The sequence below is a fragment of the Pelecanus crispus genome, chromosome 3 (assembly GCF_030463565.1).
Source record: "Pelecanus crispus isolate bPelCri1 chromosome 3, bPelCri1.pri, whole genome shotgun sequence".
Classification (NCBI taxonomy): Eukaryota; Metazoa; Chordata; class Aves; order Pelecaniformes; family Pelecanidae; genus Pelecanus; species Pelecanus crispus.
Window position 1 is genome coordinate 61,811,945 of NC_134645.1, and position 19,190 is coordinate 61,831,134.

At 42.9% G+C, this 19,190-nt stretch overlaps 1 protein-coding gene across 7 annotated transcripts in view; it reads left to right on the forward strand.

The window, feature by feature from the left end:
• TIAM2 (TIAM Rac1 associated GEF 2) overlaps positions 1–19,190 on the forward strand; it is a 145,689-nt gene that overhangs the window by 42,480 nt on the left and 84,019 nt on the right. For all 7 annotated transcript variants that reach the window (XM_075708403.1, XM_075708398.1, XM_075708402.1 and 4 more), the window contains 3 exons: positions 8,193–8,304; positions 9,380–10,582; positions 16,451–16,886. In XM_075708403.1, coding sequence (XP_075564518.1) covers positions 9,386–10,582; positions 16,451–16,886 — 1,633 coding nt within the window. In that variant the 5' untranslated portion in view covers positions 8,193–8,304; positions 9,380–9,385. The remainder of the gene's footprint in view (positions 1–8,192; positions 8,305–9,379; positions 10,583–16,450; positions 16,887–19,190) is intronic.

Consider the following 19,190-nt stretch of genomic DNA (forward strand, 5'->3'; position numbering starts at 1 on the left):
AGTGCCGGGACTTGCAGCCCCTGTGCTATCGCCAGCTGTGCCAGAGATGAATGGTTTTCCTCCAGAAAACAGTTCTTGGTGGTCATCTGTCAAACTCAATTGCCTGAATTGCTAAATAAACCACCGCTAGGATCATTTTACAGCTCTGCTATGATGGGGCTGGATTTTGTTTTAAGGTGAAGTATGGGAAAGTATGTTTGAGAGTGCTACAGTTTCTGTAACATTAAAGTGACTCTCCTAATATAGTATGATTAAAAATCCCTCTGAATCTTGTCGTCTTTATTATTCTGTCTATTCTCGCTAATACTTAAAGTAACTTGCAGTAAATAGACAGTATACCCAAGCAAGGGCTATATGTTTGTGAAGTATGAGAGGAAAAGGTTTCAGTCAACACTGCTGCTACTACTGAACTGGGATGGTATGGAAAACCAGAGCTTCTGCATCTGGCAGAGGTAGGTCCTGCACAGGTTTTGATCTTTCTACATATATTTTTCATCCTACATAAATTTTTAATACAAAACCGTACACAAATTGTGAAAATGCTGTGTTCTGTGGCACAGAAAAGATAAAAAAAGAGGGAAGTGACCAAGAAATGGGGAAGTGCCTTTCCCCCCACCTTTTTTTTTTTTTAAGAGGGATGATTAATTGCTTGTGCAATGCAACCAAAGTTTGCTACTTTGTTTATGCTTGTTGCTGATGTGGTCACAGAGTTAATTTTGTACACTGGTGACTTCAGTCTGGAAATCTTGCATTTCTTTCCCTTTAGGGTGGATGATTTGATAACAGTATACAATGTATAGCAAATTACTAGTTAGAAGCAAGGGATGGAATTTTTTTTTTTTTTTAATCTGATCACCTTCAACAGGAAAGGAGTATCTGCATACCCTGGAAGAGAGGAATCTGTGAATTGGGCACTCTGTAGCTGTGAAGCTACAAAGCAAGTGTTTTAGGGGAAAACTTTTTTATTCTTTTAATGTGTGAGTAACATGCTGGTACTACAGGGGTACAGGAAAGGAAGCCCTAAGCTGTGTTACTGCTGTAGGGCTCTTGGCATGCAGAAATCAAGATCTGCTTTTAATTTTCCAAGGGACTGTGTCTCAAGTTTACTTCTGGTGTCTAACTCCCAGATCCTCTCTCCTCTTCAGGAAGTCCCAGGGCCAAAGGTGGGAAAGCATTTACTTTGGAATCGACACCCCCAGGTGTTTATGAATGTGTAAACTGAGAAGCAGAAGAAACTATGCCAAATGCAGTGTGGTTTCCCCCTCCTGCCTGTGGAGCGGGCTGTGTAGTAGGTGGCAGGCAGGGAGTCCTGCAGCCGTCCCAGCCCTTGTCCCTTAGCCTGAAGCAAACTGTCCGGCCCGTTGCTACTGGAAGTTTTTCTCTGGTGCCAAGGGTTAAGAGTTGGTCCAATAGACTTGGAAGGTGTCACACCAAAAAGGGTCTTTGGGGGCAGAATGGGTTCATGTTCCTGCCTGGGATTGCTCGTCCTTGCTGCTGTTTGCTTCTCCTTTTGGTAGGGTCTATGGGGCTGCTCAGGGTATGGGTGTTGTCAACTGGGTCCTAGTCCAAAAATAACCTTTCTCCTACCCTCTCCAAAGCTGATGTTTTGGCACCTACAGTTTTGGGTGGGCATGTGTGAGAGAATATCCCTGTAGCTGCGGGCTATGGTTATATTTGATAGCATGAGCTGGTTGCTAGTGAAGCAGAGAAGAGAGGAGAAGGGTAGATGTTCCTGGTGGGGATTTGGGAATTTTGGGAATCCCAGTTTGACCAGAAAGCCCCAGTTTCACCTCCTGTTGTTATCATGAGTGAGGAGGGCTGAGGCAGAGACCTCTTCAGGAGTTTGTCTAAGCTCAGGTGGGAAGTCTACAGACCCGAGCTTGGCCTCTGAAGTGTTATTACTCCACAGCCCAGGGTGGGCAGTGAGGCTGGAGCCAGTGCTCCCCTGCTTGGAGCATACTGGCTCCTTTCAGGTGCACCATCCTCCCCACCCGAGGCCCCAGGCCTTGAAATCCCTTGAAGGCACTGCGTTAATCTGCATCAGGACCTGCCAGGATGCTTACAACCAGAGTAGGTGGAGAAGAAAAGACCTTTCAGATCACCGAGTTCATTTCCCCTTCAAGGGCAGGAAATAGACCCTTTGACATATCAACTCTTTAACTACTGCAGCTACTGCATTAAGCCAAGATGTTAGCTGGCATTCCTGGTTTTTTTTTTTTTAACAAGCTTAATGGCTTTTATTTAAATGGATGTGCACTTTAGCCATTGTGTATAAATTCAATAACATTTACAAATGGTGAAATTTGTTTTTCCTGCCAAAGAAAAATAAGTCCCTAGAGATTGAGATTGTATCAGTACTGGTGTAATACGATACAGATCTTCAGGCTTGACTCAACCTGCCATATTGCGCTAACTTGAAAGCTATAAGGCATAATTTAATTAAGCTGCCAATGTCTTGGACCCAGAAGAATGGGTTGAGTCAAAGAAGTGATCACGTCCTAGGTACGGGATATGAAATTCTGATGCGATATATCTGTGGTGCAGTATAGACCTGTTGGGATTAACGTTATTTTAAGAGAAGGAACCAGAAAAGGAGATTGTCCTTTTCTTGCTTAAACTGAGAAATTAGAAGTCTATATGCAAGGTAGGTATGATTCACATCATGAAAAGAAGTGTCTAGGGTCATAATGACTACTTATGTTTAATGAGAAAAACGATGGTTTTTAGTTTGATCTGTGAGCTACCAAACAGTTCCTAATACAGGAGGCTGTAACTCTAAAGAGACTAATGAGTGACTGAGGAATTCTGGCTTCAGATTGGATTTTTAAGGCAAAATAGTCTTTTTTTTTTTTAAAAGAAAGGCATACTTGTGGTGTTTTGGTTTTTCATTCTTTGAATACAGTGGTGTATAATGCAAAGTATCCTGCCAAGAATACCACGGTATAATTATTATGGTATATTTTTGTAATAGGAATGTGATTGAGATTGCAGGAATAAGAAATCTGCTTCTGATTTGTGGAAGCATGTGACCAAAGTGCGTAGTTCTAAAAAATACAGTAAATTGTTTCCAGTAAGAAACTCCACATTTAATCCAGCTACAGTGTTGTGCTAACCTGCCTCCCTCATTAATTTCACGTATTCATCCATACACAGCGATGCAGGAGGGGGAGGGCAGGTTCACATTCTAGCATTCTGTATTACTTTCATATTAAAAACCAAACTAGATTAAAAGTTAATTAAAACGTCAAACCTGTAATTCTGTATCCCTGTAAGAATTCACAAAGCACATTGATTCTTTGCAAAACTTATGAATAGGTTAGTATCTGAAAGATAGTTCTATACAATTTCTAAGACTTTATAAGCCATTTAAAATGGATGGCGTTTTAACCATTAGGTGAAAGAGAATGTAAAAGTAGTTTGAAAGAAAAAATAGGAATTGTTTGGTCAATTAAAAAAAACTGAAAAAAACAAAAAGCTTTTCTTGATGTAAAAAACCACTGAAGTAGTTGCTGTACATCAAAGCCTGCAACATTTCTAACTAGGTCTGCCATTAAAAGAAAACAAGTTGGTCATTTCATATAAATGAGGGGGCTTTCTGTTTGGTTTTTTTATTGCTCTGAAATACTTTCAGATTCTCCATTATCCTGGCTCCACTAATCCTGATGACAGTCTCCTGTGGTGCGCTTACGAACCACGCACTCAGAGCAGCCGCCTGTGTAAAGAGCCTGGCGCTGCCTTTTCTCCTCTCCATGCCTCCCCACTCCAATGTGCACGGTCCGGAGGTGGCCATCGCGGTCCCGCTCTGCATCTGGGAGTCCTTGCCTGCCCTTGTGGAAATACGATTTTCGAACACAGCAGAAAGCGTACATGAGCCTCTCCTCTTGCTTCATTACTAGAGAGCAGTTGATGGGATATACTCTGCCCTTTGCATAAAAAGGCGCTTTGTGTAAGTATTTATAGCACCGTAAAGTGAGCTGAAGCTCTGCCTTCCTTTGGCAGACGTTCATACCTGTGTGGATGGCTGTGAGGGACTGTGCCCGGTGGCAGGTACTTGAGAACTGGTCCTATGCCCTCTTGAAAGGTACTGCACTGGCGCGGGTAATAATCCTCCTGTTGATGAAGAAAGTCTGAAGAGGTTGTGACACATGGTTGCTGCTTAAGCTACAAGTAGGAATAAAATACTTGGTTAGCTTGTTTCTTTCTTGAATAATTTTCTGTCCTTTCCTCAAGGAAAGGCCTTCTTGAAAAGTTTAAACTGTGTCCTGGTGTGTTGTAAAGAACTGAAAATATGTAGGCTCTTACTTTTTAGGGCTGAGGCAGCTAGCTCTAGCTTTTACCTATTTTCTAGCTCTTAATCTAGCTCTTCTTTTAAAAGTCTTTTTCTTGTTAAAGACAGGAGGCTTTAAATTTAAGCTCTCTGCTGTGCATAAAGAGTTATCGTTCCTGGTAATGCTGAAGACTTGCATGTCTTAATGAGTCCTCACTCAGTGGTGCTAATTTAATGGGATGATGTTATCCTCATCTGGACCAATCCATACTGTTCAGGGTTTGTTTGGTTTGGGGTTTTTTTTTGGTCATTGTTTTTGCCATTTTTGCACTGATGCCATGTTTTGCGAAGTGAGAATCAACTTCCTTGCACCTCATCAGTAGATTTCAGGGAAGTTTCAGCAGGGATTAAATGGTTTATAGATCACTTACTGTCACTTACTACGTCTACAAGTGAAGGTTCATTGTCACCAGCGATCTAGAGGAACGAAGGCATCAAAATACATCAGAGAGATAGTTTTGGTGCATGTGCTCGTATCTCATGAGGGTAACTTCTTGATCCAGGCTAAACCTTAACATTGCTAGGGCTGACATTAGTTGAGCTCTTACAACATCCTGGGTGGCGAGATTGTCAGTCCCGGTCAGGGAAATCTGCTGAACGTCCTGAGGAAGATGCTACCACAATCCTTTGCCTTTTTGTAACCGGTATATGGCCACTGTCCAACGCTGACTGTGGTTGTAGAGCATTCAGTCTACTTACGGCTCCCTGCTCGCCTCCCGTCAGTCTGGAGCTTGCCATTTTCTGACCTATAGTTTTAGAGAGTCTTAGCCTGGTTAGTGTGACTGGACTGGAAGCAGATGGCTGACAGGAGCGAAATCATGTTTGGTGTGTGTTCCCGCTGTAGCAGATGAGACCAGCTTGGGAGCCTGTCTCCCTTGACTCAGATTTCTCACTAATTCATAATATAATAATTCCTTGTTGTATCTCATAAGCAAACCTAGTACTGGGATATTATTGTTATTGTTCAGTTTTGCTTGCGATATGGTTAACGAGTCAAGCTTTGTAAACCTTTATTTTGAGAGATTAAGACTGGGGAGGAAAGCACCCATGCAATTGCAGAGCCGCTACTTGTACATGCGCTCACCTTAAGATTAAGAAAGGCATTTTCCTCTCTCGCATTTCTAAAGCAGTCTAGCGGCACTGGTATTAATGAGGAAATAGAGGTGGCAGGCGCTTCTCTGGAATGGCTTCTGAGCTTGTGTGTCAGTTTTTTGGAGCCCAAAAAGTCTAGAGAAACTTTATGTGGAGAAGCCCCAAGGTAGGGAAACACGTTTTTAGCTCTGGGGTTATGATTTGCGTTAATTGTTGGGTGTGGTGGGGATGGTGGGGTTCCTGGATTAGTATGTTTGCGTAGCTGTGTTTTTTTAATGTGTCAAGGGGAACTGGCGTGAAGATTAAAAACTTCTTTTTTAGGGAATGTGGGTATAATTGAAAGCAAATAAACTCTTAATAGTCATCTTCAGGCACAGTGAGCTGCTTTCTAAATATACTGATTATAATTGCAGAAAATATTCATAGAGACTGGTTTTGCTCACAAGAAGTATTCATCCCTCTGCATAGGAAGACAGAAAAGCACGTTGTCTTCTGCGGCGGTAGGTTGCTGTGAGAAATACAGGGGAAGCTGCACTCTGTCCCCTGCACTGTAATTTCCAGTGCCTCCATAATTCAAATAGTGTAAAATGTGTGAGTGTTTGGAGCGAGCGCAGCCAGAGCTTGTCCACAACCGCCCCCCTGGCCGGGTGTCACACTGCCTTTGGGCACAAGCCGACTCACTCCGCTCCTCCCTGCCCCCCTCATTGTAATTAGCAGAAAGACAATTGCTCCACACAAGTGTCAGGCAAGAGAAAGGCGTCGCAGCTGATTTTCAGGGTGACGATCTTTGTGCAGCCTTGCAGATGCCCCGACTGGTTATCGCAGCGTGCGCGATTGTTTAGCCTACCGTAGCTTTCTGGATGGCCGGGATGCTGAGAAGAACCCCTCAGGGCCATTTCTATGGGATTTATTGACTGTTTTGTTGTACTGCTGACTGATTCCTGCACAGACTGAGACACTGTTTTGTAGACATTGTACCCCGAGGTAAATTTATTCGTTCACCCATTATGTGACCTGTGTATCGGATCAGACACGTACAATGGACACTGGTAGCAGCAGCTCGAGCCTTGACGAATTGAACGTCTATCTTCTGAGGTTCATGGCAGCAGCTTGCTTGCTACCCACTCTCTTAAAAGGATTACCTAACCATTGCACAATCACTATGGAGACCAGATGGTCTTTTTGCCTGTTTCTTTAGACAAATTGGGTTCAGTGTTCCCTTATGAATAGATATAAGCCCTTCAAAGCCCCCTTGTTGAATGTAGTTTCTGCTCCCAGATGAAGAATTCTGAATGTAAACTCATTGCTTGTTTGTGGTCTGCGCCCCCTGGATCAAGGAAGGCAGTTACGCTTGGGGTTCGCAATTTGTTCAGCAGCTTGGAGCTTAGGAAGTTTGTGTGTTGTCTTCTGTTTACCTTGAATCAAAAGTCTTTTGTTCAATTCATGTTGCATGATGTTTTTAAAATTGTTTACACAAATGGGTGCATTTAGAAGCACAGGCAAATCAATCCTGCAAAGCAAGGGTGTCCTCAATAGTAACCTACCAGACTGTTAGAGAGAATAAGCAAGTTAAATAGATTTTTTTTTTTTTTTGGGTGGGTGGGTGGGTGGGTGAGAGGTAAGATACCATTTCTGTGGAAGGGTAATATATAATTTCTGTGGCTTCTCTGTTTTATCAAATATCTTTTTGATAACAGCCATGAATTTGAGTTTATAGGTCTGTAGCATCTCTAGCATGCTCCACAAGGATATATCTCTTCTAAATCACTTATTTGCTAAGCTTTTTCTAGGCTTGCTGTTGAGACCGTTTTTTATATTTTTGAGAATGTTTTTACCTTTGGTTTTGGTAAGGTAGGAAAATACCTAAGTTACCAGTGAATTCCTTTAAAATTGGTCAAAAAGAGCAAAACTCTGCATGTTCGAAACAAGTAGTTGTTCAATTGAAAATTATGAACAGTAGACACTGAATTTATGCAGAAAAGAGTATTTTTTGGGGGTAGTGTATTAAGAACGGTTTCTAGTTAAAATGTTTGTTCTGAAACTGAGCCTAAGATCATGTACAGCTGCTTCTACTGAGTGGTTCCGTCCCTAAACTGCTGCTGTATTTTGTGAGATTCAGCTTCTGTCCTTTTGTTTTGAGTTGCAGCCTTTGTGTGCCAAGTGAAAAGCCAATATGTTCAGATGATCAGGAGGAACTTGGCTCTTGTTACCTTTGGGTGTGTGCAGTGCTTGGTGCTGCCTTTTTCTTGTTTTACTGGCAGATTAACTTAAAATCAGAACAAGCCTGAAGAGGGAGGTAGCTGGGTGGTTGGTGAACTGCATGGTGGCCTCTCACTGCAAGGGTCATAGTTGGAATCCAGGCATGAGGAAGGATAAACAGATGCTGTGGGACATTGCTCTGATCCATTCGGTCCAAATTGTAATGGATCACTGCATGATTCTGCCATCTGTAATTGGTCTTCCAAAAAGCAAACTGGAGGGGGCTCAAAGTTTGCCCTAACCTTTCAAAGAGAGGGGAGAAGGACAGAATTAGAAAATAAACCACTTACCTAAACAGTGACAGTAGTAATTCAATGCCAGTTGTTAAAATATGTTTATAAAAATGTATGTCTAAAGTCCAGGAATCCCCTTAACTAGACCTCTCTTCTCCATTTGTAACTTCTGTCTGATTTTTTTTTTTTTTTTTTTTTGGTATTTGTTTTGCTTACAGCTGGAGTAAAGTCTAAGTTCTATTTGACCGACAGCCCTTTTTTGTCTGTTTGGTGTTTTCTAGGAAGGCTGCGTGCAACACTCTCCTGGTTTTGGCAAGCGTAGTGGCTGGCCACGAAGACAATGCAGAGCATGCTAACTGCTAACTGTGCCTGTGTTTAAGAGTGAATCTACAGGTATGCTTTTCTTTTTTTTATACTATGCTTTTCACCTAAAAGTGCAAAGGGCTAGAAGTGGAGATGTTAAAATATATACAAACTCAAGAAGATAAAATTCTGTTTTCACAATGGCTTATTTTGACAAAATTTTAATGAGGCTGCAGTGTATTCTCCTAAGAGTGATAGTCTGAGATCTGACACGCAAAGAAGCACAGTGCTGATGAAAAAAGCGCTTTGATGTTTTTTCTGTAAATTACAAACTATGGAGATTCACTCCAAGTAACAAAAAGAACAGATCTATCTTTTTTTACTTTGGGGTACACTTCATGTAGGTCCAAAATCTTCAATCATCTCACTGGGGCAATTTAACTGCTCCAGTGTGTGCTATTCCCTGTGAATTCAGTAAAAAGCTGAAGAGCAGTTTTACTAAGTGAACTATCGAACTGCGCCATGCTGAATGAACATAATGCAGTTTTGTGCTGTAATGGAAGATGAGGCTATTTGCTAACCAAGTTGGTTTTTGTTTGTTTTTTGGTATGAGGGTTTTTTTCCTTTCTGCTGGATTGACTCCATTTAAACACAAAGTTGGGGTTTGCTGAACAGTTTATTGAGGCAACACTTGGTTGCACAGAAACCAGTCAAGCTGAAACTGCAGTGGGCTTGTCTCCTGGCAGAAGGGATTTCTCTGAAAGTACAGTTCACTTGACATCTAACTTATGATTATCTTGCTGTCTCCCTTTCATTATGCCATTGTTCTTGGGAGCCAGGGATTTTGTAAGTTATAAGAAAAGGATGTTGCCAAGAGTGTGGGTGGAGAAAGGTGTTGACATGATTTCAATGGAGCTAGATTCCAGCTTTATAACAGAGGGGTAATGAACCATACAGAGAATAAACTTTCCTAGCCTGCCCCTAAAATAAGTTCAGTTATGAATTTAATGTTCTAAATGGCTATTTAATGGCTTTTTTTTTTTTGAAACAATTGTTTCATATCATTTTTTAAAAAGGCACTTTCCTGTGTAGAGGGTAAAAATGGTCTGTTACTTTTCGCTCTGTCTTCTAGCCATTGTTTCTAATGAAACTCTTCTTAATTTAGTGGAAAATGGGGAATTCAGAAAGCCAATACAGTCTTCAGGGATCAAAAAATCATGCTGCTGCTACAGCTGGTGCCAAGCAGAAGCCTTGTTCTCTAAAAATTCGCAGCATTCATGCTAAAGATGAGAAGTCTTGCTCTATGCATGGATGGGGACATGCCAGTAGTGGCTCTAACTACAAATCGAGGTCCCTCGCCAGAAGCTGCCTTTCCCACTTCAAGAGTAGTCAGCCTTATTCATCTAGACTCAGTGACACTGTGGTGAAGGTCTCTAAAAGCAATGCCCATGCCAAACACAGGACAAACACCTCAGGGGACTACTGCCAAGGAAATAACGCGGTGTTTTTGCCTGAGAACGGTTTCCACTATATTGGCCTTCAAGCTGGAAGTAATCATGCTGCCTCCCGAGAATGCAATGGACACATTTTAAATTGCTATGGAAAGAATGAGAGTCTTGCATCAACCTCCCCATCAGAGGACAGGAGGAGTCCGAAAGTTCTCATTAAAACACTGGGGAAGCTGGATGGTTGCTTGAGGGTCGAGTTCCACAACAGCAGCAACAGCAAGGTACCGACCGAAGAGTCCAGTGGACCAGTCCAGTTGTTGAGGTATTCACCTGCCTTGGAATCTAAGCCGAATAACCTACTCGATGTCAGGAGGAACTCCAGTGCAGACTGTTCTTCAAGCCATCGTCTGTCACCTACTGATTCCAGGCTTCGATCTAGTAAAGGAAGCTCCCTTAGCTCCGAGTCTTCATGGTATGACTCTCTCTGGGGAAATGCTGGGGATATCAATGAGTTGGATGGTCCATATTTGACCAGGAGCACTCCAGATACAAGCATTCATGCCAGTTTCCCAGCAAGTGATAACAAGAAGTCCTTCAACCAAAGTTCATCTCTTTCCTCACTCCGAGATCTCTATAAGGATACAAATCTGGAAAGCACCCCTCCACCTAGGATCAGGCTGTCTGATGAGTATATTGACACTCATGGTAGCCTAAGCAACCGTGTCTCATTTGCCTCAGACATTGATGTTCCCTCCAGGGTAGAGCAGGGAAGTCCTGCACATTACTCCTCCTACACACTTCCATGCAGAAAGTCCAAGCCCCTCAGTGAGGATGCATCCAAGAAGGATACATTAAAAAACCGAATGCGACGCATTAGTGACTGGACGGGAAGTCTCTCGAGGAAGAAAAGGAAGCTGCAGGTATGTACAAACCCCAGCCTAAGTGCCTGAAAGTTGGTTTGTAGATTCCTCTTATAAATGTAGTGATTGCGTCATGTTTGTCTTTCTCACAGGATAATTCCTTGCTGAACTCATTTGGTAATTTGTGGAATTCTGGGGAGTATTGCATCCCTGGAGCTGTCTGAAATGTCAACAGCAAAAAAAAGATATATGTTTGCGTGTGCAAATTTTCCCTTCCTATTTTGTCACATTCTTAGCTAAGTCCAATCTCTGTGGCCTAATCTCTCAGTGAATTAGCTTTCAAAATCATTGTATTACTTACAAAGTGACTTGGAGTTTTTAAGCCTTCTTTTTATTTCAACTATGGAAATATAACCTAGCTATCATATACATGCTATGAATCGGCGTACATTATCTAAAGAGTGTGGAAGGAGCAGTAGAAGAACGACGTTCTAAATATCCTTGCAGGTGTTCCCTATTTGTATTACTGGCTTCATCACTCACTCCGGTTTCAGTGTCGGTCCATCTCTAGCAAGGCGAGCAACTGTAGAGTATCGGCCAGAGCTGCTGGTTCTGCCTCCACCTGCTCTGAGGCGTTACGTGGAGAGCCCTCCTCCTTCCTGCGTGTCAGCTTAGTTCACCAGATGGAAAAGCTTGAGTTGCCATCTGTGTCGCTGGGAGACGGTGGTGTGAAGAAGGAGATGGGAGGAGGGCAAGAGGAAGCGAAAGGATGTTTCTTTAGAAGAATTTAAGGCTAATCCTATTAACAGGAATTTAGGATGCCTGTGGTCAGGAATGAAACTCACGTCTCTAGCTGTAGGCCCCAGAATCGGCTCTTTAAATGCCAGACTGTGCCTGGACTTCTACACGTGAGTTTGCAAGCTGAAATGGAGGGCAGAGACTGTTTCTGGTTTTGGTTTAGAATTTTTTTTTTTTTTTTTTTTTTTAAAAACCTTCCCTAGTGTTTCTTATACAGGAACAGTCACTGTGCTTCTCTAAGTGAAGGATCTGCTCCCTTTCAGCAACATTGTGGTGCTGGCCACTTCAGAAGTGAGCGGAGAGTAAAGGGAACCCCATAACACACGCTTTATGTGGCATGCAGAGCAAATGCTTTCTCCCGTATTGGGAATTCAGACAGGTATTGTGCTTAACAGGCATCTGTCATTGCAATGTAAAACTCTGACAGACCCTTAGGCTCAGAAATGAGGTCAGCGTAAGGTTTGCCAGCATAAATCCTAGGTAAGGGCTACAGAACTGGGAAAATGAAAATGGAAGCCATTTATTTGGATCACTTCTTTTGTGAGTTGGTGCTCATGTATTTTATCAGATGCTGTCTTTTCACCTTCTTATTCAGCTGTGAAAGAGAAGGCAGAAAAACCGGAATCAGTGAAGAGCCTCAGCGCCTTGTGCCAGGATTCTTCACCGGTTTCAACATCTGTAGCTGTTCTGGATTTTACAGCCAGGCTTTACATACGATCTCTGCATCCCAGACCTTTGCCATGTATTACTTAGTTATGACATTTTCAGAATGGTATTTGTGGTGCACAATTCATAGCTGTTTTGAATTCACTGTACAGTGAACTGACTTCAGACACAGCAAGGGAATTTGGCTGGTGAGATTGCATCAAGCTTGAATCTGATTCTGGTAGAAGGAAATTGGCCCTAGCTCCAAAAATGGTGATTTCTTAGAAAAAGGCATAGGAAATAGTTAGTCACTGATTTTTATCAGACAAGTATCCAGCAACAGGAAGGATAAGAGAGGTAGTGAATGCTTTATGATTTTGCCTTCCTCGTGAGGCTTGGTCAGCTCCTTTCCTCCTTGCACGCTTTGAGTAACCTGCCATGTCTTCTGGGGGTTGCCATGTTGTAGTTTGGTAATGATTATACTCTCACGGGGTCCCTTGGCTTAAAAATGCAGAAGTGCCATGTGCGGTTATGATCTGTCAGATGGTGACTCCCTGTTTGTAGGACTGTTCATCACAGCGGTTGTAGCCTCCGTGCTTTGCGCTGAACAACGTGTCCCTTCCTCAGTACGTTACTAATAACTGACTGTGAGTCACTTGGGCTGAACGTAGGTGAAAGCTGGAATACTTCCCTATAAGTAAGCCTGAGCGCCAGTGCTGGCTGGGTGGATAGGTCCCTCCAGCTGCCCCAGTGGAAGCAAGTCAGCCAAGCCTCCTGCTTCACGGGGGTGCAGGACCAGGAGGCACAGTTGGGATGTTGAAGCCAGTCCCTTGCCACTAGAAAGGCAGTGGAGTTTAATCCCCTTCGTGAACAAATTGCAGCTTAAAATCAGGTGGGCTTTTCTCCAGCTTGAAGGCTGTTTCCAAACCCTCTTACTCTGATGCTTGCTAATTTGCAGAGTAAATGTAGTCCTGGCCAGTTTGTTCTGTGGCTAGTATTGTCCACTACATTAGTTATCCTTCGCTATTATTTAATCTGTTATGATTTATTTAAAGGGAGAAATGGTATCTTTTCTCATCCCGCATTTGTGGGGCTATGCAGACTCTCTTTGGTCTCCTGTCTTAAGATAGGAAGTCTGTTTCCTTTTCGTTCTGGCACCCTTCCTCTGCACCTGTTTTAAATCATCCATAAACAGATTTGGATATAGGATATTCCAGAGGAGCCCTCGGCTGTGCCCTGTCCAGTGACTTGATCTGATATATCCTGGAATTGAGTCTGCCTTTCTAATAATGGTCTCACATCAAGACTTGCAGTCATTCTGTGCCATGAGCCAGCTTGCATTGCATGAGGCTGTCCTTACATGTTCCCTCGATGCATCACTGGTACTCTACTGCATGGCATGTCCTCATGTAGTTTAATCCTTTCCGAAACGGCACTGGGGAGATGCTGTATCACAATATACTATGTGTGAGCAGCAAGGTGCATGTGATGCTCTGTGAGACAGGTGGACAGAATTTAGGCAGACTTGTTGCACACTCAGCCACTGCTAAAGGTTGTGGTGTAAACTCAGTGTGCAACTGTATAACATGGAGAAAATGAGCAAATGCTGTGTAAAATGAAAATCCAGCCACCAGAAGCAGCTGCTGCAGATAGGTTCTTCAATGAAGTAAATAGCCTCTTTATGGGAATAATTTCTGAAATTTCCTGACATTATAAGCCAGAGCCCTGAAGTGTGGTGTAAAGAGAATTTAGAAGAAAAGTACATTGAGACAACTTCTTTATTTGGCTTGAAAACTGATATTAGATTCTACTTTCAGCTTGGGTCCTAATGAATTTAGTAGGCTGCATTGTTTCCTGTGCTGTTCTTTACAGCTAATTATTACATGCGTCACTTTGTCTAATTGATATCTTAGTAAAGCCACTTTATCTTTTGCATTATCTGTAACTATTCCAGGGTGTATCTCAGACATTGAGAGAACTGCTTGAATGCAGCTGAGCAGAAACAGTGCTAGTTTTCTATCATTGCTAGATGCAACAGAGAGAAAACAAGCAGAAAGTCACCTGGCAGGGAAACCACCACCAGCAGCAATTTGGGGCAGACCTTTTCAGCAGTGACCAGATACTGCTACAGCGACAGCCTCCCCTGAGGACCAGCAGAGACTGCATGACTCTGCCAATTCTGTTCTTTAAAAAAAAAAAAATACAAGTGATGATGTCATGGTGAAGTGTATATATTTGTTTTGGATCCTGTGTCTATTTACTCTACTCTGGTACTTCCTCCTTTCTACTCTCTGTGTACATGGTGAAAGCATAGGATGTGGTTAGTGGCTGTTCATGGACAGGTTGTATCCCACCCTTTTCATTAATGCTTGTTGTTCCAGTAGTGGCCCTTCACAGCAGACACCTTCTTAAGTATCCGTCTTGTGTTGTTTTTCTTAATAGTGCTTTGGGACTGAAATACATACATATTCTTAATAAACTGAACGTTAATGTTTTCTAGAGGACACTAGCAGTTCCTGGAGAATGGTCAAACTATTAAAATACAGGATTTTGGCACACACTTACAGTGACAGTAATTAAAAAGAGGGTGGAGAAAGCTTCCAGTTTCCCACCGAACTGCAGATGGCTGGTGCAGTTGTACGATCCATGTTGTATGGTTGCTTCGTGGGCATAAACATATGTGTGATTGTTTCCCCACCACTCTCCCCCAGTTTTCCTCCCTTTACCATACAAAAAGCAAAACTGTTGATGTTTAGGGAGTTACTCTCAGAAAACGCTGATTAACACTCTGCAATAAGATTTGAGGAAGGTGCTCCATTACCAGAAGAATTGGATCCTTGTTGCCAAACACAGTGATCTGAAAAGCCAGACTCGACCTTCAATGTACCATAAGAGAACATGGGTTTCAGTTCAAGTTAGCTTTTGCGAGGCCGTGACCAGCAGCGTCCTGCTGCTTGAGAAGTAGCTTGTCTGGTGACACTTGGAAGGGCATATGATCCCACTGTTGCTCTTGGCTGTGCAGTGGAGGTCCTGATGCTATCAAAACACAGTACAGCTTTTCTGCTGCAGTTTTGAAGGGCATCAAGTAGGAAGCAAAGGAACAAAAACGTAGTTGCTTTCAAAGCTGCTGGTGAGAGCAGCTCACAGGAGACCAAGGTTTATTTACTTTATTCGTGTACAGAAGTCTGTGAGCAAATAAATGCTTTTAGAGAGGCAGTCTAAACTTGAAAGTATAATAGCTTTATTATTACTAGGGTAATAGCTTCACTTCTTGAATTGTTTTTAGCCATCTCTTTTCTCTTCCCTCGCACTTTTACTCAAAAGGCAAGTGTTTTATGTTGTATGTTCTTAAATCTTGGTTGCTTTTAAATAGCTTCAGCAATGCTTGAGTTAGGAAGACAATAAATGGCTTCTTACGATGGATGGTGTGGTTCTCAACAGCGAAGTTCATCCAAGGAGCTCTGTCTTGGGTACTATGAGAATCCCTGTCCATCACTGGAGCCTGGGAGAGTTGGGAGCAGTCAGCACATTACTGGGAAAGCCTTAAGAAAGAAAAGGCCCAATCTGCCAACAAGGTCCCATGTCGACAAGCAGTGGCAAGAAATGGGCCTATGTTAGCATTCGTATCACAAGGCAAAGTTGAAGTCACACCATCAGGCCTGAGTATTGCAAATAAAACTGGCCAGCCCTCTCGATACAAGGGATAGGGTTGCACAATGCAATTAGGAGAAAGGCCCGTCAGTGCTTGATGCAATAGTCAAGCTCCCGTGGCGGGTTCCAGAAGGACAGAAAATACACACCTCTGCAGTCTGGAGGCTGGATTCATGCCAGTCAGCAAGCATATCTTTCTTTTTTTTAAATCACGTCTTCTGTTAGATTAGATATTTGTCGATTGGTCAATACTAACAAGCTTAAAATGTTCTCAACTTTCAACCTTTTTTCTGTTGGTTAAGCACAGTTTATATGACAAATAGAAAGTGGAGGTGAAATCAGCCTAGCTGTGCTGACGCTAAATGCAGCTGCCTCACACAAATGGAGTGTCACCAAAGTCTTGAAAACCCTGTAATAATAAAGAAACTTGTTGTGACACTGTTCCCACTTGTACTCAAACAGGCATGTAAGTGATGGTGCCTGGGTTTCGGCTGGGGGATGTGGTTGTCTCCTGGAGTCCATCAGGTTTCAGCCAGTAGAAGCCCCAGTAGTTACTAGTGAATTTGGAGATTACTCGCAGGTGTTGAAGTTACCAAAGCTCGCAGACTTAGTCGTCAGGGTTTAATGGGGTTCTGCTGAGAAAACTTAGAGTGGTGCCACTGATGGTGTCAGTGGCTGCCAAGGCAAAGCCTGTGATGTAATGGTGAAAAGAGGTGGCCCTTGATGAAGGAACTGGCTGTGGCTAAACATGAAACAAATTTAAATGCTAAATGAGGTGTGTCTTTGCATTGTAGCTCTGGTGACTGATCACTGGCAATTTCCTTTTTTGCACAGGAGCCAAAAAGTAAAGATGGGAGTGAATACTTTGACAGCAGAATGGACAACTTCACCACGGACACGCTGGCACCATCGCAGCTCTCTGCTTTGCTGTGGTCACCCGGCTCCAGCCATGTCCTGTCCCAGAGAAGCGAGTCCACCAATGCTGTCAGCAGTGATGCCCTGAGGCAGAACATTTATGAAAACTTCATGCGGGAGCTGGAGATGAGCAGGACGAACCTGGAAAACACTGAGACCTCATCGGAAACGGAGGACTCCAGCGGCGAGTCCCTGAGCTCCTTGGAGCAGCTTGATTTGTTGTACGAGAAAGAGCAAGGAGTGGTGCGCAAGGCAGGGTGGCTGTTCTTCAAACCCCTGGTGACCCTGCAGAAGGAGAAGAAGCTGGAACTGGTCACACGGCGAAAGTGGAAGCAGTACTGGGTCACGCTCAAAGGTAAACCACCACATTGCTGCTTCGGCTGGGTGGCAGCAGGTGTTTCCATTGTGTCTCAGCAACGTTTCATGCATGCTGGTTTCTGCTAGCAGGTTCAGGGGATCAGAAATTCATGCCTACCTTTAAACAGCCTACCCACATGCTTGAAGTGGAGCATGTGCCCAAGCAGCCCACTAAATCGAGGTGGTGCTCATGTGTTTGGTATCACACATGCAGCCTTGCATTTCGTACTGTAGTGGGAATTGTTTTGTCTGACTTCCCAGTTTCTGTACTCACACAGAATTGGGGATTTAGAAGATGCTTTTGGATATTTGGAGGTCAAAGACCAAATTGAACCAAAACTGAGAAAAATACAGAAGTTACACCTCTATATCAGGGGAATTCAAAATTTAAGGATCAGGAGAAGTTCCCTGTCACAGGCACTCAGTCCCTTGGCCTCGCTATAAGGATTAGTTAAAGTTGGGGTAAGTTAATGTAAAAACGTTCAGTTCATTTCCAGTGCTTCAGGTGGCAAGATAACAAAGAGTTGAACTCCCTGTGCATTTACACAAATGTGCGTTTCAGGGCAGAGGAGGCTGAAGCAGCAGGGGAAACCCTGCAGTGCCCAAGGCTTAGCTGCCATGGACCACTCCCAGGGCTCGCCAGTTTCCCTCCTTTCCCTGGATGGTCTTTCACCTTGCCTGCTCCCTGCAATACCAACCCCTTCTGGCTTTCGGCATACCCACCTTCCCATCTCCCCTGGCTGCTCCTGCTGTGGAAACAGCCCTGTGGGAAGGCAGCCCACTTAAAAAGGGCTGCCGCTGGTGGGGTGCGGTGTGACTGCTATGCTCAGCCCTGTGCTCGTGGTGCACGTTGATGGCTCAGAGTAATCGAGCAGGTAGGTGTGCCCCAAGAAGTGTACAGGCGTCAGGAAGTGTGAGAAGGAAAATAACATCTATTGTGGGGAGGAAGAGGAATTTAATGGGTGAGTTCATAGGCTTTTTTTTTTTTTTTTTAAATTGCATGCAGAGGATTTGCCTTTCAGTAAATATAATGCTAAGAATGTAATGCTAAGTCAATGAGTAAGGAAATGATCAAACTTAATAGTTTCCTAGCATATTTGGGACTGGAGGAGAGAAAATAACAACTTTCCCACAGGTTGCTGTTTTCAAAATTCTGCATGGGTGTAGACCTGAAGAAAAATGAACAGCAAACAGCAAGTGTTGGGAATGCTGTCCTTGATAGTGCTGATTTAAAGGAAGCAAACTTGCAAGAATGTAGCAATTCTGCCTAATAATTGAGACCTGTTATCAAGGGATCGAAATGTAGGCAGTCTTAACAGTTTCCATCACTTACCGTCATCATCAGATAGCATGATTCATGCTTACAAGCAGTGTATACAAAGGGAAAAGCAGTATCTGAATGCCACCTTCTTATTGTATGTGTTTGCATTATGGAGTATGAATATGAGTTTGATCTGCCTCTTCTAAAATTCAAGTAGTTTCTATCAAAACTCTAAACTCAAATACATTATGTACTAGTAGTTTGTGCATTTCTGGGATAATGAAGCTCTGGGAAGGAATTTAGTTGCTTTGTGTTTTGCTCTTTGCTATAAAATTGGCTTACTGGTGACCTTGAACAAGTCACATCCCTTTTTGCTACCTGAATTTCCCCAGCTATAAAGAAGGAATAATAAAATTCTTTGTAAAAAGCTGTTAAAATCTGGCATTATAAGAAGTATTAGATACAAAGCTTTTTACTTTGGATGGGTGATACAGCTGCATTCATGGTGCAGAATGTCTTCCGCTTTGTTAGCTGTTTTAAATATACATTCCTCATTTCCTTGATCTCGTACCTTTATTGTGCTGTGGAGACATTTGATGCCAAAATAAACTTGCCTGTCTGGATATCAAGGCGTAGTTCTGTTTTCACAATATGCTATATCAAGATCAAGGCGCTTGCTTTGGTTGGCCTTATACAGGGTTTTGAATAAATCTGTATTTAATTTGTTCTTGAAATTTAAATAGCCAAGATATTTTAAAATGTGACTTAAAATAGCCACATATGCAAATGGAGAACAGCATGTTTCTTTGCACTTTGTTGAGATGTGTTCAATTATAAATATGCAGAAGGCTTATAACCATCTGGTTACCTGCCAGACTTCAAAGTATACATGTCCTGAGGCCTCTGCTCTGCTTTCAGGGCCACCAAGACCTGAGCTTGAATAGTAACCCTTTAACAAGAGGAACTCTCTTTTTCCATCTGTCCTGTCTAAGTAGTTTATTTTAAAGAGGGAAATTGCTTTCCCATTGTCCTTGCCCTGCA